This window comes from Lissotriton vulgaris, chromosome 6, assembly GCF_964263255.1.
Source record: "Lissotriton vulgaris chromosome 6, aLisVul1.2, whole genome shotgun sequence".
Lineage (NCBI taxonomy): Eukaryota > Metazoa > Chordata > Amphibia > Caudata > Salamandridae > Lissotriton > Lissotriton vulgaris.
In genome coordinates, this window is record NC_141694.1 from 1,061,135,854 (window position 1) to 1,061,163,185 (window position 27,332).

Here is a 27,332-nt window from a genome sequence, read left to right on the forward strand (position 1 = left end):
ATTTCAGACCCTGCAGGTGGTGATCTCAATATTAATTGTTCAAATTCAAAATAAAAAAAATAACATACATTGCATGGTGACTCGCTGGTAAATGTTCATAGGCAGGCTGGCATACGCCTGTCCAGGCAGGCATGATTGTGTATCCCCACGTTAGTGAAGATGTTATCACGCTGATCACGAATCCAAGAAGACATCGACAAACTATGGCTTCCATTCTATTCCCCTAGTCTGCTGCACCCTGCCACTTCCTGAGCCTAAACCTCCCTTTGGATAATTGTAGCTGGGGGCTGGCTCATAACAGAGTTGAGGCAAGGAAGCTGCAAGAGCGCATTTGGATCTTGGGAGTGAGTGAGGGCTCCTGAGGAAGAATAAATGAAAGTGTGGACTTTCAACTTGTTCCGTCGCCAGAGTAGCATATCCGGCAGCCCTGCATTGCTGCTATCCTCAATGTGCTTGATGTGGCTGTGGCCCAACACAACTTTGTGCGCCATGGTGTCACCTGTAGAATCTGTGCGCTGCACACCAGCATGATAATTGCTGAGCGTGAGTGAGTCCAATAGGGACCTCAGCCATACTTACCGGCATTGGCAACATTACTGCTGGGGACAATGCCTGTGCTGTAGCAGGCAGGGTCACAGCAAGCTGAGTAGTGGATGCCGATGCCATCGCCATCCCTGGACCTACTTATTACAGGCAGCACTAGCAGTGACATGACCTGCTGTGCTCGAGCAGCCGCCTGTTCCGCAATAAACCCAGTCATACCACACTGATTAATATATGCAAAAGAGCATTTTTATTTGGTGTACATTTTGTTTTTGCACTCGGTGTAGGTCAGAAAGTAAAACATGTCATCTTCCGCTTCTTTACGAATGACAACAGGAAAACGCAGAGTTCAAAATAGCAGGGACATGTGCAGGCTGACAACAGGGGTCACATGCAGCAGCAGTGTTAGAGATGAGAGACAGCAAGAGTAAAAAGGACAAGAAACAACGAGAGGAGAGAGATAAAACGGAGCAAAGTAGAAGAAAAGGACGAGAGCAAATCACATACAAAGAGAAAGCAGCCATGATGTGAAGAAGAGAGCATTAAGAAGAGAGAAGATAGAATGAAAGGATGTGGAGGACAGGACAGAGGAAAAAAGCAGACAAATGATAAAACGGAGACACCGCTACTCACTGCTAGAGAGTGATAGTAAAGAGCCAAGATCGAGGTGAGAGCGAGCAGAGCATGGATTAAAGGGAAGAGAAAAAAGGGCATGGCAAAAATAAAAAGAGGGCAAATCAGAAATACAGGGTGTGATAAAGATGACAGAAAACAATTAGAGAGGTGAGAGGATAGACTCTTAGAGCAAAGACTTAGGGGACAGACAACAGATCAAGGTTAGAAGATAGAGACTAAGGCAGTGGGAGAGTGTGGAAAGTGGGGCTCACCAGAGGAAGAAGTGAGCGGTAGCCTCCTTGGCAAAATTTTCAGCACCTGCACTTCTTTTTTTTACAAATTAAGTACTGGCTGCACTGCCCCCCAGTCATTAAAATTACCAGTGTACTGCATACAGTATGATAGACTTTTAGCGAAATGTAGTAGTTTCTCGACTTCGACGTCCAAACACGTTTTTATTGCCAAGGAAATTGTTTTTTAAAGCCCTTACAGAAGTCTCTTAACATAATATAATGCAGACTGGCCTTGTTTTTTTTTAAAAACCTTTATTGCAGCATTCATAAAATACAAGTATGGGCCTACAACCGCAGGGGCCGGCCGCTAAACATAAGTAGAACCCAGTATATCATGGTACAACACAGCTCTTCAGCCAACAACCCTGAGGTCCGGCAGCGATACAGGATAGAACTTGTATTAGAACGCATAGATAGATCAGGATATAATAAAGGTTTTATTTTATATTACGTAAATGAACGGATCAGGTGCCATACAATCTAACAAAAGGATACGGGGGACAGGCCAAAAAGACAGGATATGCATCTAGAAACAGCCATTTGTGGGACTCTGGCGTTAATGCTTATGAATCAGAATAAACAACAATACCGTATACATTTTCATGAACGCCAGTTCTCAGGGCCTGCCCACCCGGAGGTCCGACTAACGTAAGAAGCATGGGCACTAAATTCCAGATCACAATGAAATCAAAATAAAGCAGAAACCATACTGATCCTAAAGGAATAAAGGGAAGGGAGAAAAAGGCCATAGAAAATAAAAAAGGCAAAAAAAAAAAAAAACCTCCAACCCCCCACCCTGCACCCCTGCCGATGGCTATAGCCTAACCCCACTAGCAGCGTGCCTGTCGCCCCCAAGTAACTTAAACCCTAAAAGAAGGAAGAAGAAGTATGGAGGAGGGCATAAAGATATGTGCTCCCAGCCCCTTAGCCCCCCCCGCCAGAAACAGATACCCCCTGCCGCAAAAAGACAGATGTAAATCGATTCCTTCAAAAGACAGTAGGGGGTACCGTGATACACCGCCCAGCCTCTAGAATCAAACAGTTGCAGTTCGAGCGTCCATAATAGCAATTCCAATCCATCCTGATTTGATTGATCTTAAACTTGACCCTTTCAAACCAGCACACGAACCCTCCCCAGCGAGACCCAGAAGCACACAAACAAGTCATAGAGGAGAGGGAAGTCATTGAAAGTCAATCCATTACAACCTGCAGCTAGTAAGTCCACGAGAACTTCAAGCGCGGAAAGTCTCCCTCTCCTAGCTGGACAGTCCCGATGTTTCTTGCCCCAAAATCGTAAAATCTCCAAAAAGGGAAGAGGCAGCCACAAGATGAGAGAAGAGTCTACAACACAAGTCTCCGGGGGGAATGCCATTCGATACCTCAAAAGTCAATGGTGATGGAAGGAACGGTGGTACACTCACAGCCTCGGGGACACCAACTTCCAGGGCACCATCCGTTGGTACCAATACTCGTTCCCACACGGGGTCCTCGCACAGAGTCAAAATGGCCGCGGCTTGAGTGGTTGTAGATTGCTGTTTCAACAGAGGGGCAGGGTCCGGTACCTCGAGCAGAATCCCAGTTAGGCTTGCATCCATTTTAGTCAATAAAACATCCACTTGCGAGTGAAAAGCCCAAAGTTCTGCCAATATTGACCTCAGCGATAGCTCAGTCGCCATTCGGTCCATGGTCTCACGCCCGATACCAATCACAATCAGCTCCCCGGGTGAATCTGGCATCTTCGGGGGGAACGAACAGGATCACGAAAGGGCAAGCGTGGACGGTGACCCGTCGTTATATACAGCTGCGTTTACCCGGCTTAACACCGCAGGCCGGGGTCCTGACCCGCCGAACCCCGGCGGGAATCTATACCGGGTCCGCAGGACGGGGATCCCCACCCACAGTCAGTAACAGCAAGGTCACCTCTCTCTCAATGGTGAGCAAGGAAAACAATCGCCATCAAATTCGGGCACGGACGGAGCCTCCACTACGATTGACCGGACCCTGCCAGGGTCTCTCAGCCGATGTTGTTGCACTGCAGCCTGGCCTTGCAGATACTTGAGGCCCCGGCTTCACCGCTGGAACAGGCCACGATCTTCAACTCGATGTAATTTCGTGAAATCAGCCGATAAAATTTTTTGGATTTCACCATCGGAATGAGGAACACTTCATCCACGCAGGGGCTAGGCGTAAAATCAGGATATTGTACAGGATCTTGTGGCGGAATACGGAGGTCGGCGGAGCCGGGAGCCTAAGCAGCCATCTTGTTTGCCATCGTAGCTCCTCCCACCCAGACTGGCCTTGTTAAACCTCCAATTCCTCCAGTCAGAATTTGTTTGTATCGTGGTATATACATTTATTTCAGCTGCAGTCAGACTGAGAAACATGGTGCAGTGGCGATTTAAGGCCATGATATTCGGAAACATGCTCACCTCAGCAGAACCGATGTGACTACCCAGAGCCACAGCCACCACTCACTGCGAACAACTTAACAATAAATGATACAAAGGCAATGTGTACACCATCAACACAGCTGTGTTTAAAGAAAAACCTGGCCGGTATAAAGAAGCCAAGCAAACACAAGGAGATGATGGACAGAGCGCTAAAACTTTTCAGACACTCATCCCAGTCAAATCAAATCAATCAAATAAAATAATTCTTTATTCGGCACTTGAAAAGATACCATAAAAGTACAAAAAATCAGTTAAAAACACGTTAAAAAACAGTTCGTTCATGGCATTTAATTTCATTTTATCCAGAGCCTCTATATATACAGGGCATTACAATCAACTCATCTCTCTCGAATTCCTTAATCTCACCGCCATCTTAATAAAACTCATGATACAGGACAGGGTATATGCATCATTGGCCTTCTGCAAGAACAATAATGCTACCTTGGCGTGTTTAAACTTAACTCGTTTCAAGATTCCCACCAGGAACTTGCGCCTAGGTAATGAATAAAATGAGCATAACAATACAAAATGAAGGGTATCCTGCAGAGACCTATTGTCGCAGCCGCAGGTACCATTCTGCTCAACCATTAAGGTAAAACCCTGGGGATCGGACAATAAGTGGTGCAACAGGTTAAACCTAAAACAGGTCATATAAGATCTGTCCTGTGCATTATGGGTCAGTGAGAGATAGGGTTCCCTTCCACTCTCCATTTTCAATAATCTATAAGCCGCAACTGTGGGTTTACGCTCTTCAGTGGCCGCCCTGCTTACAGTTGTCCATTCCCCAAACATTTTCTTTTTTTTTTGAAAATTTCTTTTTATTGTTGCATCTCGCGGATCATCAAAAAAAGCATTACGTCATCACGGGGGAGCGTCAACATTCCGCACCCCCCGTATTATGCGCAACTTTTGGAACACATCAATACATGGCAGTTATCATGACATAATCAAGGTGTGTTTCGTTTTTTTCACCCCGAACCCCCCCCTCCAACCTCCATGTAAACACCCCCGGGCAACTGAGAGACCTCCGTTTGAGGCCCCCTTCCCGCCCTCTGCCCCCCCCCCCCCCAAGCAGCTCGTTCTCCGTACCTCCACCCTACCACCCAATCCCCGTGCCCTCCTCACTCCTCAAGGCGTGTGTCGTGAACATATGTCGTCTCACCACCCCAGTCCTTCCAGGTGCAACAGGGTCAGATCAGTCACACATGAGACCACCCCAGTGATCAATTTCGCCCCCCGCATTTCCCCCCCCCCTCCAGGTCACCCCCCTACTCGAGTCCATGATAATGCCGCCATTTGGCCCAGATTTTGCGGAATTTTCTCGGGCAACCCCGCGCTTTGTACGTAACCCTTTCAGCCGCCATGTACATGTCCAGGCCTCGCCTCCAGTCATCCAGATTGGGCCTCCCTGGCGCCCCCCACATTCTCGCTATATCTCTTTTGGCCACTACCAATGCCAGCAACAGAAAGATGAGTGAGTGCCGCGTGACATCCACCTCAGTTGACATGCCCAGGAGTGCCAGCCTGGGGTCTCTGGGAATGTCCACCTCCAATACCGCTGACAATTCTGTGAAGACTTCATTCCAATAGTCCTGGACCACGGAACAACCCCAAATAATGTGGAAAAAATCACCCAGTGGATGTTGGCATCTTAGGCAGGAGGCATTAGTAGCCCTCCCCATCCGGAAGAGTCTTGCCCTGTCAAAATAGGCCCGGTGTAGAACCTTGAACTGGATGAGGCGAAGCCTCGACTTTATGGCCACTTCTCGAGGGTGCATGAGGATGAGTTCCCAATCTAGATTTCCTAGTGTGCCCACATCACCCTCCCATCTCTCCCTCAGTGCCTGCAGGTCTCCCAACATATTGTTTGTCAGTGTTTTATATGTCATGGACACTGCCCCCCTGTGTATCCGTTCCTGGAGCAGGCGTCCCTCGAGTGGCGCATATTGGGGAATGTCAGTAAGGGAGATGTTTTGTGCCCCCCATGCATGTCGTAATTGCAAGTATCTGAAATATTGGGTGTTATGGAGGCCAAAGTCCTGCTGTAGCGCCTGAAAGGTCTTTAGCTCCCCCCTCGCTATGATGTCCCCAATCTTAGAGATGCCAATGTCATCCCACTTTTTGAATCCCCGTAGTTTGTGCAGCTCGGCCAGCCAGCTACACGACCACAGGGGGGTTTGACGGGTGGGTTTTTCCTGCCATCCCATTTTCACCGTGGCTCTACGCCATGCTGTCAGGGTAATTCTAGTCGCCGGGAGAAGCGTACGCCCTCCCTTCCCTCCGTAGAGGAAGTGGAGCACCGTCTTAGCGCCCCATTTGGACTTTTCCAGTGCATAAGTAGGGTGGTCTGCAGGGGCATGTATCCACTCATTAATGGGGGCCAGGTGTTCAGCCCAGTAGTATGCCTCCAAGTTAGGCAGCGAGATTCCCCCGCTGTACTGGTGGCGCTGCAGGGTCGTGAGTGCCACTCGGGGTTGTTTCCCCAGCCACAAGAAGGAGCGGAGGTCAGCATGGATTTTCGGTATAGTTGGAGTTGGCAGAGGGTAATATTCGTTTTGGAGGGCGTATAAAAACTTCGGCAAGAGGATCATTTTATACAGGGCGGCCCTGCCCAGGATGGTGAGTGGAAGCTGTCTCCACCTATCCATCTCCGTCTTCGCTGCCACCAGAACCCTATCTATGTTATCTGTATATGATCGACGTGCATCCCGGGTGATAAAAACCCCCAGATACCGGAAGCCTTCTGTGGTGTGTAGGAGGCGGTCGGGCAGGCACTCCCCCCTGGGGGCCCCTTGCGGGTCATACATGACCGATTTGTGCCAGTTGATGGTATGTCCAGCTACTGCCCCGAAGTCCCCCAATTCCTTAAATAGCGCAGGGATAGTTCTAGCCGGGTCCGTGATATACAGTAGAACGTCGTCAGCGTAGAGGGAAATCTTCTCCTGTTCCGCGGCCGACTCCCCCCATTGGAACCCCGCCACATCTCGGTTACGCCGAATGCGAATCGCCAGGATCTCAATCGTGAGGGTGAAAAGGAGCGGGGAGAGCGGGCACCCCTGCCGTGTCCCCCGCTCTATCGCAAACTCCCTGGAGAGCCTTCCATTGACCCGCACCCTCGCCCTGGGGTTCGAATATAGCAGCTTCACCCAGCCTAAAAACTTGGGCCCTATCCCAAATCGTTCAAGGGTGCCCATCAGGAAGGGCCAGTGCACCGCATCGAACGCTTTCTCTGCGTCCAAGGAGAGGAACCAGTGGGGTTCATCCCTGTCACAAACTTCCTGGAGCCAATTGTGGGTACGCCGTAGGTTGAGTTTGGTGGCCCTGTCGGGGAGAAACCCAGACTGGTCCGGGTGCACTAGATCTGTAATGACCTGTCGCAAGCGTCGCGCCAAAATGGTGGCCAATAGTTTGGTCTCGATATTAAGGAGAGAAATCGGACGATAGGAGGAGCACTCCTCCTTGGGTTTATCCTCCTTATAAATCGGGACTATGGTGGCTAGGGTCAAATCCGGCGGGAGACGCCCGGCGTCGAACGCCTCGACAAACAATCCCTTCAGGTGGCGAGAGAGGAGGTCCCCCGTCCGTTTGAAAAACTCCGCCGGGAAACCATTTGGGCCCGGCGCCTTCCCGGGCTTCAATAGTGTTAACGCCTCCGTGATTTCGTCGAGGGATAGGTCGGCTTCCAGGGCTTCGCTGTCTTCGGGGGTCAACTGTGGGACCTCCATATCACCCAGGAACGCCTGCACTACCTCCGCGTCTCCGAGGTCTCTAGCCCTATAAAAGTCCTCGAAGTAGGTCGCAAAGGCCTCCGCTATGGAGTCATCCGTGGACGCCCGCGCGCCCTCGGGGAGTCCGATCCCGTCCACCCACCTGGCCGCCCTCTCCCGCCTACTCAGCCATGCCATAAGTTTCCCTGATTTGTCGCCTACATCGTAGAGACGGTGGAGGGTGGCCAGTGCCTGCGTGCGTGCCTCATTCGTGGTCAATTCCTTGTAATTTTTTTGAGCATCTAACAGTTTCCTAAGGTCTACCTCTCTCTTTGACCTGTGGTATTCGGCTTCCAGAGTCAGTATGGTCGCCTCTTCGGTTGCTATAGCCTCATTACGTTTCCTCCTAGCCTCACCCACCCTGGATTGGAATCGATCTCTCAGGACTGTTTTCATGGCCTCCCACAGTGTAACCCTAGACTGTACCGAGCCCTCATTCTCTGCCACAAACACTCGAATATCTGCTCTGATGCCACCCAGAATCTCAGGAGTCTGTATGTCCCATGCCGACATATGCCAGTGAGGTCGCCCTCTCCCTCCACCTCGTCCTATATGCGCGAACAGTGGGGAGTGATCCGATATGCCCCTCGCCCTATATTCGGCCTGATCCTCCAATGATAGTTCCTGCCTCGAGGTGAAGATGTAATCCAATCTTGAAAAGACTTTGTGTGCCCCGGAGAAAAAAGAATATTCGGCCTGTGCGGGGTGGAGCCACCTCCAAACATCAGTGAGGCCGAGTGTGTTCATCTGGCGTGCAAGCGCCGTGTCTGCAGTTACTGTGTGGGAGCTGCTAGACCTATCTCGTGCCGTGCACATCACATCATTGAAATCCCCCCCTATGATTTGTACCGTGTCAGCCGTGTCCAGTAGTATGTTGGTGACCTCCTGCATTGTGCGTGCCTGAAGCTTGGGTGGGGCATAAACCGACAGCAGCGTATACCCCCGTCTCCTCCAGGTCCCCTGCACCCCTGCAAATGTTCCCTGTGGGTCTAACCATGTGCGCGTTACAGTGAAGGGGGTCGTTTTTCTAATGAGTATGGCCGTGCCCCGTGAGTCCATGGTGTACCCCGCATGTGCTAGAACTACGTATTGGCCTCGTGCCAGGAAAGCGCATCTGTTCCCTCTCAAATGTGTTTCCTGAAGGAAGATAATGTCTGGCGCTGTGCGTTTAATGTAAGCCGTGACCAGGCCCCTCTTGATTTTGGAGCCCAGGCCATTCACGTTCCACGTGAGCGCCTTCACCCCGGGGCCGTCTCGGGTCGGTCCAGTTAGTGTACCTGCCATTGTGTTGCTCGGTGATCATCCAAGGCCGGGCCCCGGGACCCGGATGGCAGTAAGTGTGGCCCACCCTGACTCCGCTGCTTGGTGCTGTGCTGTTCCCCCCCCCCCTTCAACAAACCAACACCCCAACGTGAGGCAATAACAGTTCCAACAAATCCCCCCCTCCCCCACCTCCCTCCCCTTCTAGCTGCGCCCCAACATGGGGCCCTACTATCAATGGGAGCAGGTCAGTCGCCCACCCACACATCCCTCCCCAGCTCAAACAACAGTCAGAGCGAACTCTGAGGAAAAAAGAGTAAAGTACTTGAGGGGATTCGTGCCAACTTGCGTGCTCCTATCGCGCCGAGTTGCCATCTCTATCGAGTCTCACAATAGCAATGTTCATGAGTGGGAGATACCGTTCTAGATCATGAATGGGAGTCTTGTGTGTCCGTGGTCAGGCCGTGGCCCGATAGGTCTTGTTCCATGTGATGGATCTCCTTCGCCAAAGGGTGCAGGGATTCACTCAGGAGTTCCATGTCCTCCTCACCAGACAATGTACCCTCAGACACCACCACGTCGTCGCCTTCTGAGCGTGCGCCCTCCCGGAGTCCACGAAGTCGGGAGCCTGGCGCCGTGTCGGGGGATTCCGATCTGCCGACCCTCCTGCTTGCCGACCCCCGTGTTCTATAAGGTGTCGCTGAGGTCTTATGTTGGGGTCTCCGTGACCTCTGTCTCTGCGGCTTCGGTAAGTCCCACTGAGATTTATTCCTCACTGTCCTGTCCATCGCCTCCCGGCTGGCCGCGTCGCGGCTATTCAGGATGGGGCGCTCCTCGAGCCACTGCCATGCGTCCTCCGGATGAGTAAAGAAGAGCGCTTTGTCTTTATAAATTACTTTCAGCTTTGCGGGAAAGAGAAGCATGTATCTGATTTGCAGGGATCGTAGCTTAGCCTTTACTGAGTCATAGGAGCGGCGTTGTTTCGATACTTCCTGGCTGTAGTCTGGGAAAATCATTATCGTTGTGTTCTCCAGTCCAATCTCCCCCATTACTCTGGCTGCCCTGAGGATCAGGTCCCTGTCGGCGAAGTTCAAAAAGCGCGCGATGACCGGCCGGGGTCTTGCACCCTCCGGGGGTCTGGCCAGGAGCGCTCTATGTGCTCGTTCGATTATGAAGCAGGGAGAAAATGGCGCTGTCGGGAAGGTGGTCTTGAGCCAGTTCAACAGGAAGGCTGCCATGTCCTTTCCCTCAATTCCCTCTCTAAACCCCACGAAGCGGAGGTTGTTGCGCCTGGACCTGTTTTCCGCATCATCCACTTTCCATTGGAGGTTACGATGTGCAGCTTGGAGTTCCGCCATGTCCTTCCTGAGTGTAGTGATCGCCTCCCCGTCCTCCTTCAGCCTGTCCTCCGCGGCCGTCACCCTTTCATTCAAGTTCCTAAAGTCTTGGCGCAATAGCGTGACCTCCGCCCCGACCTCTCCAATTTTTGTCTCTAGAGCTGATCTCGACGCCTGTATGTCCGTTCTGGACGCCTGGATGGCCTCCAGCAGCGTGGCCATATCCGGGCGGGTGCCCGGTTGTTCAGCCCCGGCCTTCGGGGCCGCGAAATTGTCCATGGGGCCCTGCCTCGTGTTTTTGGGAGCCATCTCCTTTTTCCCCATGCTCTCCACGTGGGCGGGGGGCCTCAGGCCGGGCGCTCCGCAGGGCTCGTGGAGTCCAAGGGTGTCAGGGGACCGTTCAATTCACCGCCTCCTCACCCGGCACCCCCCGCCACCCGACGGCCGGCCAGGCGCGGGTCAATCTCCAGAGCCCACCCGGGGGGGGGGGGTCCAAACCGTATCACAGTCTCTGTATGATCCCCTCGGTGCTGCCCCCCGGTCTCGGAGCCTGGGCGCCGTGCTTCACCCTGCCACTGCACTGTCTCTCGAGTGCTCGGGGGGGGGGGGGGGGGGGAATAGCAGTCACTCCCTCCGGTGATCGTAGCCCCTGGGTCAGGACCCCAGCGCGGCTTGTTCCCCGGCTCACCTCTGTTCCCCGCAGGGCAGCGCCACAGTCCTCCGCCGGCTACCTCCTCAGGGTGGGAGAGCTCTCCGCCGTGTAGTCAGCGCGGACCCATGCTGCTCTCCCAGCCGCTCGCTGCCGTCCCAGACCACGGGGGGTGGGGGGGGGGGGGGGTCGGGGGCCTCCGGGCGTGCAGTCTCTCGATCCCTCGGGCAGCCGGCCGGTCCCCGCGCCGGCGTGTAGCTCACCTCCGTCCCCGCAGGGCAGCGCCGCGGCTCAAAGCTCTCCGCCGGCCTCCATCTTGGGATGGGACAGTGCTCCGTCGGGTGTCCAGCGCCGAACCGGATGGCTCTCTCCGTAGTGCGTCGCAGTCCCGGACCTCGGGGGTGGGGGGGTGCACTGTCGCTCGGCCCTTCAGCCAGCCCGTCCGGCTCAGCGTCAGCGTCGGCGCCGTCCTCCGCCTCACGCGGCCGCCATCATGGCCGATCTCACCCTGATGCAGTCTCCGGGTCCGCCGAAATCCAGGGAAAGACTGCGCCTCCGCCCTGGCCGCTCGCTCTGCAGTGTCCGGAGTGAGTATGCTGCGGGCTGGAATGTTTTGTGTCCTCGCTTGCAGGGGTTGAAGTCGGATATTTGTGCAACTCGGCCGGAGCTCCGGCACGGCACGTCTAGTCGGCCATGCTGTTGGCCACGCCCCCCCCCCAAACATTTTCTTGACTGTTGTTTTATTCTGGGCAGTGAGGGCTTCAGGATCAGTGAAGAGGTTCTTACAACCAATGACCTCTAAGGTACTCTTTACATATTTTAGCCAGGGGATAGAACTCCCTTTGTCTCGATTCAGACAATCTGTGATAATTTGTCTACTGAGGGCTGCCTCGGGGTTAGACCAGATTTTCACCCAGGCCAAAAGCGGCCTGATCTTAATCTGGTCTTCAATATAAGGTTCTCCCAGTTCCTCATGTATAATGTAGGCAGATGTGCTATGCGGAACTTTCCGTATCCTTCTAAAGAATTTGTTTTCCTCTGCCTGGCCCTGATATATGTTCACAAAACCCCAGACTTCCGCCCATAGGCTGCCTTGGCGCAGCATATTGATCTATACAAATTCATCACTTGCTCGGGGGACCATCTTCCCAGCCTTCTCCCATAACCCATTATTGCCCCGGATGAGGCCATCAGTTTTGAGCAGTGTTTGTCCACCAAAAGTCTAAACTTTAAAAGCCCATCAAATAGTACACCTAAATAGGAAAAGGACTGGACCAGACCGATTTTGTGAGGTCCTATCTTATAAGACAATTTCTTATCTGGTGTGGCCCCCGCAAGCATGACATATGTTTTGTCCAGGTTTGCTGATAAATCAAGAGTGGACATAAAACTTAGAAATCCGTCAATCAGCCTCTGTAACCCCTGCGGTGTCCGGGCTAACAACACCGCGTCGTCCGCATAGAGCAGGACGGGGACTGGACGGGTGCCTACTTGAGGAGAGTCCACTCCAAGTTTGCATAGTTCCCTATCTAAGTTATTAATATAAAGTGAAAACAAAAAAGGAGCTAAAATGCAGCCCTGCCGCACTCCACTAGTGCATGGGAATGGTGAAGTCCTACTTCCGTCTTGGTTAAAACGGACAGACGCAGTTGTGTTCCAGTACAGGGCCTTAAGGATGTTGACTAGATACTGGTCCACCCCTAGGCCTATCATCAGGGCCCATAGCTTCTCCCTGTTCACATGATCAAAAGCAGCAGAGAGGTCCATGAACCCCAAGTAGACCGTCTCCTTGCTGGCAATGGTATACTTAGCAACCAGCAAGTAGAGGTTCAGGTATTGGTCCGTGGTTGACCTTCCCTCCCTGAACCCATATTGAGTGTCCGTTATTACCTGGTGGGCATCTGCCCATTCAGTCAGGCGATTTAGGACCACGCGACCCAGCACCTTCGCCGTGACATCAATCAAGGATATCGGGCGATAACATTGGGGGTCATCCCGATTTCCTTTTTTATATATTGGGACTATTGTTGCTGAGGACCAAGAGCGCGGCGGACCCGCCTCCACTGCCGCGTTCAAGACCCTTGTGAGAATGGGTGCCCACAACTCCACTTTACTGAGGTAAAGGTCAGGAGGAATGCCATCCGGGCCAGGCGCCTTATTTTTAGTTAGCCCCAGGATTGCCCCTTCCACTTCTGCCAGGGTGATCTCTGGCCGTGCAGTCAATTTTATCGTTTGGAAAGACAAAAATTTAGGAACATGGATTACAACTGGACACAAACTGACAATGGAAAGAAAGGAGTTTATCTGGCTATGGATAGACAGTACACTGGGGTATATAGTAAAAAGGATACTTTAAAGTATCCTTTTTACTTTTTACTATATACCCCAGTGTACTGTCTATCCATAGCCAGATAAACTTCTTTCTTTCCATTTAGGAACTTTAGTCGGGGATACCCCCTTTTCTTACACACACTGTGCAGTCAATTTTAGCCTCTGCCCTTCATCATTGTTAATTTCACCCGTATGATTATATAGATTTTTAAAGTGGGAATACCACTGCTCTGGCAAAATAGTATTTAAAATTTGTGGGGCATCTGAGTCCTCGAAACATGGTTTATTTATAATTTTCCAGATCTCAGTCAGGTCTCTTCTATCCGCCGCCTCCATTAAGTCCACCCAGGCTTGCATTTGGAGGCTAGTTTTGCGGTTTTTTAGTGCCTTCTTATATGTCAGCCTGCATTGGGCTATATAAATATTATCCTTGGGAAGCAATTTTAGGCTAAATTTAAGGTCTTTATGTGCATTTGGGCATTCTTTATCAAACCATCTAGGTGTGGTAGTTAATATCCTAGTCCTAGTGGTCTTTAATAGTCCTTCAATGAGGTGCGCCATCTCTTCGAATGCAGTTACTACCACAGCCCCCTCAATATTGGGGTCGAGGCATACGTTTAGTGCGTCAGCCCCTGTCGTTATTAAGTTTTTATAAAAACTATCCCCATCTATTTTGGACCATCTAAGTCTCCTCCCTTGGTCTCATATAGTCTCCGCCGATCCTACCCCACGTGATGCATTTTTAATAGTTGGGCCTTTTAGCTCTAACACCAGGGGGTTATGGTCGTTAAATATACTGCTTTCTATATCAGCCCTGCTGACCCAAGCTTTAAGTATAGGTGAGACCATGATATAATCAATGTACGATCGACATCCTCTGCCCTTGAAGGTGGGATTAAGCTCCCCGCTGCTACCCATTCTTACCAGGTCCATGGTATGGACCAAATTGTGGCCTTTCAGTACCTTATCTAACTCCACCCCTTCCGGAGAATGCAAGAAGTGTGGCCCTTTCTCCACTGTGCACCGTGACCAATCCTTGTTAAGTGGTCTTAGGTTCGCGCACAGATGACAATTAAAATCACCTACCAGAACTACAGATGAAGCTGCTACCGACTTTACCGTTGACAACTGGGCATTTAGGCGAGAGTCCAATTTTTTTTATTGTATTTCCCTTGCCATTTGCTCCCACCGCGTTGTACCAGTTAACCAGGGTGATGTTTACCCCTTTTGAGAGGAAGCCCACAGCCTGCATGTTCTGTGATGCCCAGTTGAGATTGGACCAACCCCCTTCTATGAGAAGATCTACATATATGATCAACCCTTCCATGGCTCTCCCTGAAACTGATCTTTGGGCAGGGACTGAGAAACACTTAAACCCCTCCAGGGAGAAGTGGTTACAATCAATCATCCAGCTCTCCTAAAGACATATAACATGAAACCCGGTAATGTATTGCCTCCATTCCTGTTCCTCATATTTGGCAGCTAGTCCTGCTACATTCCAGGATATTATTTTTAATCCGTCCTGCCCAACTAGCCTTCTTGCCCCGGCCATGAGGGGGTGAGTAGTCACGTTTCACTCAAGTATTGTGATTTCATTTGGGTCAGATAAGGTATCTAAGTGTGTTAATTGGGTGCCTAAATCGCTGCTATCTCCCCCGTTATCTCGATCTCAACTGCAGTACATGGTTGTGAGCTCTCTGCACTATTTGCCCCCTTATCGTCCCCTATCTGCAATAACTCGCATTGAGATTTTTAATCAGGGGTGCCTTATTCTGTTCAGGGCTCATATCCCTATCTTGTTTGTTGCTAGGGTTTGTATCTATCCCTAGTCAATCCAGTTCTTCTGGGGTCGACAAGGGGTCGAATCTGTTCTGGAGGTCAATCCCACCCTGATTCCTCATGGCTACGTAGTGAGATCTACGGCTATGCCCAGCTAAGTTCCACTCCCTACCTCTCCCTACCTCTCAGACCATCCATGGCACTCCCCCAGTTATAAGCCCCCTTGGGATAAAAGAAACTAAGGGGCATAGACCGGATATTGCTCGAATCCGTATTTGGACCCCACCTTAGTATCTGGTCAACAACCTGCGTATTTTTAAAGTTCACCACCACACAATCCCCGGTGTTATCCTTGGGCCTGGTGTAGGAGAGTAGGGTCTGCTATCCTATGGTCACCCCAATTTTTGCTTTTTGCTTCACTGGTTTTCGACTTACTGAGGCTGTGGGCCTGCTAATCAGACCCCCAGCCTGCTGTTCTCTCTCTAAATTTATGATACATGTGCTATAGGTACATACCACAATTGGAAATGGACTCCTTGTCAGCCCCTGTACTATGCACTATAGGTGCTCAGGGCATAGGTGCCACCAAGGCCTACCCGGGGTTGAAGCATAGCTTTTGCCACCCCTGGCTGGTTCTTAAATTGACACAACTGGCTGATCACTCAGCTGGGGCAAGTGGGTGTAATCACCCCTTGCTTAGATATAGTATACCTATATCTAAACCTATATCTGGACACATATATAGCCTGTAAGCCACTCCTATGGAAGGCCTCATCAATCCTGGAGGCAGAGTGCGTGGTTTTATGTGAGATGGAGCTCTGGCATGAGCTGAGCCTGTCTGCAGCTGTCGGGAACAACTCCCTAAGCTGATCCGGGATAATGCCATACCATATACTCTTAAGCGCCTTATAATCCTCGCGGTTATATAGCAACTTTGGTTTGGCTTTATCAAAACATGTCGTGTAAGGTGTCATACGAATTGGAATACTACCCCCTCGCCATTTCTGGCGACGGGGGTAGCATTCCACCCTTCTAGAGGGATAAGACATGTTACTTTACTGAAACGCGGTTGATTTAAAATGAGCCTCAGATCCACAAAATGGATGCCTCTGCCACAGACACGGGTCTGGCCTCCTGCTGCTGACCGAAACTCAGCATATGGTGGCCTGGACAAAGAGTTTCCTGTCGCAGGGCGGTGTCAAACCACCCCAGACAGGAGATATTGGATTGTAGTAGGGAGGTTTCAAAGAAACCAGACACTGCCTGGGGAGCACAAGGCTGCCCCTTGCATAATCCGGCCAAACTGGTTCTGGGGCCTCCCAGCCCCTGTCCCAGCGCGGCCTGGATCAAAGGAAAGGGGTGTAACCACCCCCTTCCTGGGTCCCACCCATAGGAGGGGACCTAGCAGGATGTCCAGCCCACCAGATTCGAATAAGAGTGGGAGCAGTGCCAATGCAACTCAGATCATCCTGAAGAAACATAAGAAACGAATTCTGGACCCTTCGACTTTCTACTCAACGCAGAAGACTGAAGAATCTCCCTTGTGGTCAAGGAGTGACCACCCTGTGCAAACAGGCACCATCCAGCCCTCGACCCTTGCTTTGTTGCAGTTCCCTCCGGAACTCGAGCGACAGAGATCGACGAGATTAAGCTTGCCTGCCTTCCCCCTGCCCGATCCACAGTCCCTGCAGAGCTGAGACCAGTGGAGGCGACCGGAAGCGTGGGGCACGCCATCTTGAAAAGGCCACGAGACGCTGACCGTGCAGCCCACGAGTGATCCTCGAAGCTGTACACCGGGGTTTGAGAAGCCCCCACCCGAGCTACACTTGCACCAAAGCTACCCCCTCCACACTCGACGAGTGCTGCGTGGGGCCCTTCTGCTTGTGGCGGCTCGACGCGTTGGTCCGGACACTTGCCAGCTGGCTTGTGGCCCCTGTGCCGACGAAAACTGAAATACGACTTGCTTTTCTGGTTGCTCCAGATCTGCACCAGCTCCTGTGAAAAGGAGCCCCCACTCTGACCCTCCTGGTTCGAGTGATAAGCAATCTCCCGGTTCCGCGTGGATTGCTTTTGCCAAGTGCTGTTTGCTGCAATCTTGAAGCCGACGGTGCTGACGGCGAGAGCCTACGTGGGACAGATTGTGACCTGCTCCTGGACGTCGCAGATGCCCCAGAGCCCACGTGACAGCGGAGAGAAGCCTATCGACAACCACCTGATTGCGCCCGACATTGCCTGGTTCCGTCCTGGTTCCACCCTGGTCACTGCTGAGTGACCCAGACTCTGTCCCCTCTGCTTTCAGGTACTTTTCTACTTCGATCCACCCTTGGATCGCACCGGACACTTCTGCTTCACATCGCCTGCAGCTGCAACAGCTTCAAGCACCAAGAGCCTGCGTGTCAAAACCCGACGCCACTTCGACCCTGTGCACCCACGGCCTGTGGGTGAGGTAACATTGCAACGCTGGTGTTCCCACACTGGTACACACCTCTAGGGTCTGTGTCTTGAGTTTGGTTCCTCTAGGTTCAGCGGAAGTATCTTTTAACTCACTTTATGTAACTTTTACGCACCATTGACATTGCATTGGTGCACGCCGCACTTTCCGTGCTGCACCCGTCTCCTGTGGGCTATTCCCGACTTCAGCATTGCTAGTCCTGACTGCTCCCAGCGAATCTCTAGGCCCTAGGCCTAACCACTGTTCGATTGGTATCTCTTATACCACTTTTTTAGTATATGGTTTAAGTGGCCAGCGGCCCTTATCCAAAATTGTGCAACTTTGTATGTTATACTGTGCTTTTGATTTAACGCTTGTGCCCCTTTCCTCATAAAGAGTACTGGGGAGTAATTTAGAAATAAATACATATATTTTTATAATATATACTTGTGTGGTGTCCTTTCATTTGATTACAGGATTGTATGTGGTAAAACAGCTCGCTTAACACGACCTCTTAAGTTAAGCCTTTAAGGCTGCTTAGTCCATGCTACCACTAGGATAGCTTGTCTAACAAGGTTGACTTACAACCAGACATCTTTGGGGTTTGTTTGGACTGATACCAAGTGGTTCCAGAATTGGAAACACTACATATCAGGCCAACTTCTCACACCTGGTTCCCACCCAGTTCACCCACCGGACCATTAGTATTTCCCCCTGTTCCGTGCCTACTAGAGGCCTACACTTATTTAACCAGAACATGGTTTTATTTTTGAGGTCGCCATAAGTCTCCACCTGATCTGGTCTCAGCACTGGAACTCCTGTGAGAATAATTACATAAGGTGCTGCGTCAGGGGGTAGATTAAGGGTTACTGACGTGTTGGAATGCCCCTTAGTAACGGAATTCTCTAATAGGCCCTGGCTCAAAGGGGGGGTCGAAGCTTGTCCTTGAACCATTGCCCGGTGCATGCCTTTTGGCGCTCCCTGGGGAACTTCCCTACTAGTGGCGGGCAAACTCTGAGGGGCCTGTGTCAAGCCTGCTGGTTGTGTGTTCGGGGGGGTCAAGGGATGTGTGACGGTGTTACTTTGGTCGTTTCGGGGCCTATTAATAGATGGTATTTCTGAGCTAGTGCTGATGCCCTTCCCCAATGGGTTATTGGCCGGAGAGGTAGGCTTGCTGCCACCGACCGACCCCTTCGTTTTAACCAGAGTTATTACTTTATCCAATCTGCTGAGGATCAACTTAGTTTGGTTGGCGATAAGTTGTTCTAGGTGGTTCCTTAGGTTAGATATTATTTGGGCTACCCACATTGGGGGTGCTTGTGTGCTTGAATCGGCCCCTCCAGGAGACCTTGTTTCTGTGGTGGGGGTATCTAACGGGGCCTTATTCGGGGTCACTCTCTTACGCCTGGTCTTTTTTGTGGTGTTTCCCCCCTTGGTGTTGTCTACTGTACCAGTGAAATCCCCTTTGGAGAACAAGGGATATCAAATATCCTGAGGTCAGGGGAAGCCAATAAAGATGTTTGGGCTTCTGAATCCTGCTCCAGGCTTGGTAAGACAAGTTGGGGGGTTAAGGAGAGGCGTCTCTCCGTGCGCTCAATCTCAGATGCTACTTCCCCTAGTGCTCTACGTAACATCCTGTCAATAGCAGTTGGTTTATCCCGGATTGATATAGGCATGCCTTTGGGGGGACCCAGGGAGAGCCGTGCGCGAGCCGGTCTCTCCCTGGGAAGGTTCGCGCAGACAGATTGGCCACAGGTGAGGTTAATTAGGGAGAGAGTCTATATATAGGGCCAGGGCAGGGTTTAGAGAGGGCTTTTTGGCGGGAGGCGGACAGCGGAGTTTGTTTTGCGGAGGTTGGGTGGGCTCGCATAATCCATTCCGGAGGTGCCCCCCCCCCCCCCCCCTTGTGGCCGGAGCTTCTGGTGTCACTGGTTGGACGCGCGCGTCCTTTCAGGACGGCGGCTGGAGGCGTGGCTTTGGCGGTTGTCGCCTGCCTGTCTACACCGTCGACTCGATGGACGGCGCTGCTGCCTTGCCCCATGAGTCGGTAAGTGGGGGGGGTCGGGTGTGAGTTGGTTGGTGCTGCCCCCGCGCCGCCGGGCGCTTCTCCAGAGGTCTGTTCTGCCCCCACCCTCTGGGGCGGGGGGCCCGCTGGGGGGGGCGGCTGGTGGTCGGCGGGGGGTGGTCCTCTGGGCGGGGTGCTCTTTGGGTGGGTGTGGGTGGAGGTGGTGGGGGGGGGGGGTCGAGCGCTGTCGTGGTGAGCAGCTTTCATTTAGCTGTTTTCGCACCTCCCAATGCCCCTGCTTCACGGTCTGTCTTGGTCGTGGCTGGGGTTTTTTGCTAAGGCCATTCTGTGGCATTTTCGGACTTCTGTTGTGTCTCCTTTCCACCTTTGGTTTTTTGGTCATTGTCTGTGGGAGGGCCCCCTTTCGTGTGGAGGATTTCTAGTCTCCATGTTTAAGGAGGTGTCTTCGCAGTGTGTTCGTGTGGTTTGAGAGACTGCCATTTCTTGCAGTAATGCCCCCCCCCCTTTTTTGCCTGTTTTTGGCAGAATTAGTTATACAAATTTTGGCATGTTGAAAAATGTATTTTATCTTGCAAATATGGGATTCTTTATGTTATATCTGTGTTTGAAACCGTTGACCTTTTTAATGGAATGCTTATCTCAGATGGCTTTCTACGGGTTGGGAACAAGCCTCAATACTTTAGCCTCATGTACTGTACCTTTGGCTTTTGTGATTTGTTCTTGTCCTGTTCTCCTTTTTCGGCTGTACCTATGGTGCGGCGCTCTGACACCTTCGGGTAAGGTCCGCGCTCTATACCCACACATAAATAAATAAATGTACCCTCTGTTCCCCCAGCTGGCTGGGTTGTGGGGCGGGGTGGGGGTTTGCCGCTTCAGGGTGAGCCTCTTCCGTTGGGAGGGGTGGTAGGGGCTGCCTTTTTACCGCCTGCAGTGTCGTTGTCAATTTTCTTTGTGAGGACGTTGCGGACTGCGCATGAGGCAGTTCGACCTGGGGAGGTGGCTCAGGAGAGGGATCTGGAGCGGATTCCTCTTCTGGGGTGTGAGGCGCAGTGCGCAATGATGATTTTCTGGCATTTTTTCGGACAATGCTGCAGTTGCCTACGGGTACGGGGGGTTGGTGGGGGGTGTGGCACTATGGGGAGAGTCTCCCCGTCCGAGCTTTCGATTTCTGGGGTGTGAGGCGCAGTGCGCAATGATGATTTTCTGGCATTTCTTCGGACAATGCTGCAGTTGCCTACGGATACGGGGGGTTGGTGGTGGGTGTGGCACTATGGGGAGAGTCTCCCCGTCCGAGCTTTCGATTTCTGGCGTGTGAGGCGCAGTGCGCAATGATGATTTTCTGGCATTTTTTCGGACATTGCTGCAGTTGCCTACGGGTACGGGGGGTTGGTGGTAGGTGTGGCACTATGGGGAGAGTCTCCCCGTCCAAGCTTTCGCTCTATTGATTGGGGATGGGGCTGTTGGTGAGCAAGTTGCTCTTGCGACGCTGCCTGTGCGGCAAGCTGATGGGCATGCTGAGTCTGGAGGGGACGCTACCGCCGTCCAGGATGGGCGGACAGGGGATGCTACTACACCTATGGTTCATGACGAAGGGGACGAGACCATGTACTTAAAATTACCCTATACGGGCATTGGTTCAGTCTGGGGGGGGGGGCGCAGGAGGGGGATCTGGAGCGGATTTCCCTTCTGGGGTGTGAGGCGCAGTGCGCCATGACAACATTTCTTATGGCACTTTCACGATGGTCAGTGATGGCAACTGGCCCAGTGGCAGGGGTTTATGCTGGGCATGCAGATGGACTGATTCTGGAAGTTTATGATGATGATCTGGAGGTGGGTGCATTACGAGATGTGGAAGTTCCACTTGTGACAGTCATGACTCGGAGGGGAGTTTTCGGGGCATTCTGGTTCGCTTCGTTTTTTGCAGGAGTCTCGTGCGGACCATGCAATGGCACGTTTTTTGCAGGAGTCTCGTGCGGACCATGCAATGGCACATTTTTTGCAGGAGTCTCGTGCGGACCATGCATCGGCACGTTTTTTGCAGGAGTCTCGTGCGGACCACGCAACGGCACGTTTTTTGCGGGAGTCTAGTGCGGACCACGCAAAGGCACGTGTTTCATCGTTTTCTCTTCATCCAGCAAGCCGGGCAAAGGGGACTCTGTGGTGTTTCGACAGAAATTGGTTGACAAGGGGAGAGTCTCCCAGTTACGTGTACTTGTTGGGATTGGGGATGAGCATGTAGGGGAAGAAGTTGCTATTACACCACTGCCTGTGCGGCACTCTGTTGTGAATGATAAGTCTCGAGGGGACGATGCCGCCATTTCACATGGGCGGACGGGGACTTTGCTCACCACAAGGCCCAGGAGGAAGAGGGTATCCTCCACCGTATGCAATGGCCTTCTTCAGGTATTGGTATGCTCCTGGTTTCTCACTTGTCGGGTAAAACGAACATCCAGGATTTGGTATGCTGCTGTTGTTCATGTGTCACCTGACAGTACAGTAGGTATAAACATGTGTTCACGATGTGGGGGCAGGTACCCTTTCACGCACTGCTTCCTGGGACAGCTTTTTGGATTTCAATGGGGGGGGGGGACAAGGGGACTGAGGCCAGTTCTCTCGGTTGTCCCGAAGTGCTCTTACTCCTTTAAAGGTCCCGGTCTTGGAACAGTGGTTGCAGGATTCTCTGGGCTTTGATGCAGCAGTGCGCTTGCTCTGGGGCTTCGCGGTGGGGTTTCACGATTGGTTACGGGGGGACCCGGCAGGGTAGGGGTCGGATGAATTGCAGTCAGCGAACTAGAGTTCCCAGGTTGTGGTTAATAACTTGGAAGTTGACCTTGCTGGGATTTGGCATCTTCTGGGTGGGGCGTTGGTGCGCTGCAAGCTGGTCCGTTCACTGCAGCGGCAGGGTCACAGTGTTGCATTTTTAGAGTTGTTCCATTTGCTGGTGGCCCTGTACGTCGGAGGCGTGGAATCCCAGAACAGGACTGGGTTCTTCCAGGTTGATAATTTGGCATTTGTGGATTTGTTTCCCGGGCGAAGTGCAAGGGATTTGTGTGTGCTGCGGCTGTTGTGTCTTTCCGTTGTGGTGCCTGCAGCTGAATATTTTTTCACAGCACAACATATTCTAGGGGCTTTCATTACACTTGGTGGACAGAGGTTTTCCGCACACCACTATCCCTGGTTCCATGGTGGGATTTCTTTTTATGGGCAGCTCAGGTGTGGGAGGGATCCGGTGGGGGGTGTTTTTTGCTTGCACAGGTTTTTTGGAAGGTTTGGGTAGACTACAGGCTGGTTCTAAGCGGCTGCGGCAGCCTGTCCTTTTGCTTTACTTCGGCAAATGTTCTCCTAGTTGCCTTCTTGCTGTTCTGGTGCTTTTGAGTGCGTTATGTTTCGGTTCTGTTTTGTATGGTTCTTTTGAGGCGTTTCGGGCTTCCGAACTCTTGGGTTTGCGTTCCGGGTCGGGCATGTCCAGTACGGAGGTGTTTGTGGAAGGGTATGGATTGCGCCTTTGGCTATGGGCCTGAGACGGATCAGCTGGGTGGGGTACGGGGTTTTTCCCGGTGAGGATGCCAGCCCACTTTTTTGTTGCCCAGTTGTGGACCGTTTTTTCAGGAAGGTACTTTTGGGGTTGGGGTTGCCTCCTTTACCCTTTAGCACTCATTCTTTTAGGTTTGGGGTGGTTCTGTGGCTGCATGTTTGGTGTGGGATTGGGCTCAGACCCGCAGGATTGGGAGATGGAGGTCGAGATGCTGCGAGAAATTTGTCAGACGGTAGTGCACCTTCTTTTGTTGATGTGTTTTTTCTCCTAGGTCCTTTGCGCAGGATGGTTACAGTTAAACTGAGGGTTTGGTTTGTTGGTCGCTCCTTTTGCAATGGGCCGCAGTCCCTGCAGAATGCCAATATTGTTGGGGGGGTTTCTTGGTCTCAGCAGTTCACGCATGAAGTGTATTGGCATGGTAATTGGGGACTGTGTTGGGGGGATTGTTCCATATTGTCTCTGCTTGGTGAGGGAGGGGGGGGGTCTGCCAGTCTTGCTAGAATTTCAACTGGGTGAAACTGATCTGGTTTTTTCTATTCTGGTCTGTCTTTGTTACGAATGATGCAGATGGATCCGGACGTCGTCACGGCGCATGGGCGAGCACCATGGTGACCTGGACGGCATTTGTGCCACGTCTACGCTGGAATGGAGCTCTACCTCGCACAGCTATGGGCAGAGCACGGACACTGAACCACTCTATACAACTGTTTTGTACTGGCATGCTATTTTTCATTTTGGCTCATCCTCCCTTACAGGTTTCTGAGTGGCACTTGTTTCATGAGCATGGGGTTCACCTTTCTCAGATGGGTCAGTCCTTTTATCTTTTGAATTGCGGATTTGATCGCGAAAGTTCAGGATGTACAGTTGTGGTTCTTGGGGCGTTGTTTCCTTTGCTATTTTGGTGGGGCAGGAAAACTCTAAAGGTTTTCCTGGGTGGCGGTTTTTAGTGGGGGGTGGGCAGCCTGGAGCGGGTTGGTCCATCCCCAAAGGGCAGGTAAAGGACTGGAGGGGATAGTACAGGATTCAGTTGCCTGGGTTTGTTAGGTTTTATTTGGTGGGGGGTTGACTTCTTATCAGGGTTGCTCAGTGAGCTGAAGGATTTGAGTATTAATAAATAAATAATCAAAATATGTTGAGAGATGTTTTGCCTACACCTGTCTTAATAAAGTGGCCTTTCTTGCTTACCAAGAAGTTGTGGACAATGAGTTCTTGCGCGAGGGGGGACCCAGGGAGAGCCGTGCGCGAGCCGGTCTCTCCCTGGGAAGGTTCGCGCAGACAGATTGGCCACAGGTGAGGTTAATTAGGGAGAGAGTCTATATATAGGGCCAGGGCAGGGTTTAGAGAGGGCTTTTTGGCGGGAGGCGGACAGCGGAGTTTGTTTTGCCCCACCCACCCTCCCTTCTTTTGTCTCTTAGGCCTTTTTTCTTGCGATTGTGCTTTAGGTAATTTTGTTGTTAGGTTTGCCACGCTAAGACAGGTTGTACTCTTTTCTTTTGTAGGCGGTTTTTAGTGGGGGGTGGGCAGCCTGGAGCGGGTTGGTCCATCCCCAAAGGGCAGGTAAAGGACAGGAGGGGATAGTACAGGATTCAGTTGCCTGGGTTTGTTAGGTTTTATTTGGTGGGGGGTTGACTTCTTATCAGGGTTGCTCAGTGAGCTGAAGGATTTGAGTATTAATAAATAAATAATCAAAATATGTTGAGAGATGTTTTGCCTACACCTGTCTTAATAAAGTGGCCTTTCTTGCTTACCAAGAAGTTGTGGACAATGAGTTCTTGCGCGAAGATTTACTACTTTTTGAGGGATCCGGGGGAGTACACTTAGGTAGTTTTGACGACCTTGTTTGCACTGCGCTTGCCATATCAGTGTGCTATTAGAATTTAGTAAGTGGGGCAACAAGGGCTTACCCGGGTTCAGAACACTTTGCACAACTAAATGTCCAGGCAATTACAGCTGTCCACTATCTCTCCCAAGCGTCTCTAGTCCCAGTGGTGACTCACAGGGTCGCCCGTTACTTAATTTTCAAAGATTATTCCTTTGTACTGACCCGATATTTGTCCAGTGGTGTTCATAGGCACTTCCGGATCCATAGAGGTTAGTGACCTGGCCCGTCCCGTCCTCCTCCGTCCTCGGATGGCCCGCCCTTTGCCCGGGCTTTGCCCAGCGCCGCCCGCGCGCGTCAGCGACTTGGAGGGAGCTTCAGATCTTTAAGCGCCTCCGGGCGCGCTACGGGGCGGAAGTGGGTGGTGCAGCCGCAAAGCAGTCTGGGAGCTGTAGTCTCCTCCCTCTGCGGCCGTGCAGTGATGGTGGCGGCGGCGGCAGGGGAGACCAACAGCGTCAGGACACCAGGAGCGGCTGGTGCGGCAGGTATGGCAGTCTCCTTAGTGGTGGTAGGTCCGGTTTGCCCCCTTGCAGCGTCAGAGTCCGCCCTGTCACAGATCTGGGTTGAATCCATCATCATTAAAGAAGCCGCCAACAGAGCTAAGGAGGCCATGATCAAGCTTCAAGGAGTGCTACTCCAACCGGATGCATCACAAATATTGGAAGTGAAACCGAACATGAAATGAATAAGCAATACTTACCATGAGCAGCATAGCTGTTCTGAAATTAAAAGTATTGACATCAAATTGCGCTGTAGCCCAACCTCGTCTTGCATTCATTTACGCACAGATATACCTACGATGCCCTACACACCTTTGTATGGCGAGTTAAGCCTGGTACGCCCTGCGAATCAGGAACTAAAAATGTGTCTTTACCTTTTTTACCTATGAGCAAGCTGTACATTAAACTCGCAAACATCAAGAGCTACAGAAGAAAAGATGGTAGCAACAAAAGCTCAATTCCGCAAGTTCCACCAATGAACTACATGCACTCACTACACCTCTCAATTGTTCCCCCTGGCAGAAATCAGCAAGAAAATTACTGATGCCCCGTGCGAGGGTCTGTACTCAACACGGGCCCCTGCTGAGCTGTTCGGGAGTCCCTTACGTGCAAACAGCACGGATGGTGGATTGCAGTCGATGCCCATGCATTATCAGGCCCATGTGCCACCAGGCAAGGCTCTGCGGTGTACTCACAGGCATCACCCATTCATGTTGAAACCTGCGACCATGGCGGCACTAGTGTACCCTTACGGGACGGAACTGCCCAGCTGCACTTGCCCAAGATTGCGTTAATCGCTCTCATGCAGGACCTACGACCTACACATACCTCGACTTGGGGAGTTAACTCAATACCTCACGTTAAGCCCGGCGGAGCGCATGTTACGGGCACGCTACACATTCACCAACGATGCCCGACGATGTAGTGTCGACAACCCTGGTGCTCAAAAACCCTTACCTGGTAAACAAAGCACTCAACCAGAGCACTGCGCCTGCATTCCTCCCTTCGTAAAGAAGACGCAAAATATTCACAAGCCCCAATTCTTTCAAAACAAGCAGTGGTATCACCTTAAGGACAGTACATGTGCTAAAACAATATGCCTGCCTGCGAACCCGACTCACTCTCCCAGCTCAGAGCGTCGGGAAAGCATCTCTTGTCGCTCAACAGTAAACAACCTCGCACACTGTTTTGGTCTCTCTCCCAACAGCCTCTAAAACGTTGCTTTCACAGCTACCTAGAATTGTGGTCGACCACCAATACCACAGGAGGGCCCTTGACCTGGTAGTGAGGGTCGAAAACCTCCAGGCCCCCCATGACCCCTCATGTACACTGTCAAAACCAGTGAACTTCGGTCCCCACGACGGACTCCTCATGTCTGCACCTGTCAGCTGGGGCAGCACCTCCCAGCCCTGACTCACTACGAAGACTGACGGACCGACACCACAACGACGACCTCAACAAGACTGACAGCGTGTCCAGCAGGGGGGGGATAAAGAAGATGGCAACTGGGTGGGGCAGGTATGAGAACTTGACCACAGCCCCCTGTGGGCCAGAAATGATGCAGGAAGAGCGCCGGGCATGGGGGATGCCTAATGCTATGAGGGGTCCCAGTGAGTGGGGTGAGGTGGATGTGCCAGAATGCGGCACTAAGGAGGCCTCCCTCTTACAAGGGCGCACAGTGTGTGCTGTGGACAGCCACATTCCATACACCATTGCCGCAATAGACTGGCTGGCTGATGAAACTGCCGCTTCCGACTTGCTCAACACGCCTCAGCACGTGGCACTTGGCTCTTGGCACTCAGGAGGGTGCTGGCCGTTTTGCCACACTCACACCCGTTGTGCCTGCTGTCCGTCTCCTGCTGCCTCAGCTGTGAACCCACACTACGTGTCCGCATCCATGCTGCAGTATCTCCTTTGGCCATGACCCCTCTGCGTCT

At 51.9% G+C, this 27,332-nt stretch overlaps 1 protein-coding gene across 1 annotated transcript in view; it reads right to left on the reverse strand.

The window, feature by feature from the left end:
- The window catches only part of LOC147708415 (uncharacterized), a 44,190-nt gene extending 18,996 nt beyond the window's left edge, over positions 1-25,194 (reverse strand). The window contains exon 1 of the mRNA XM_086925341.1: positions 25,061-25,194. Within this exon, the coding sequence (XP_086781467.1) occupies positions 25,061-25,103 (43 nt within the window). The 5' untranslated portion in view covers positions 25,104-25,194. The remainder of the gene's footprint in view (positions 1-25,060) is intronic.
- Positions 25,195-27,332: the final 2,138 nt, after the last annotated feature.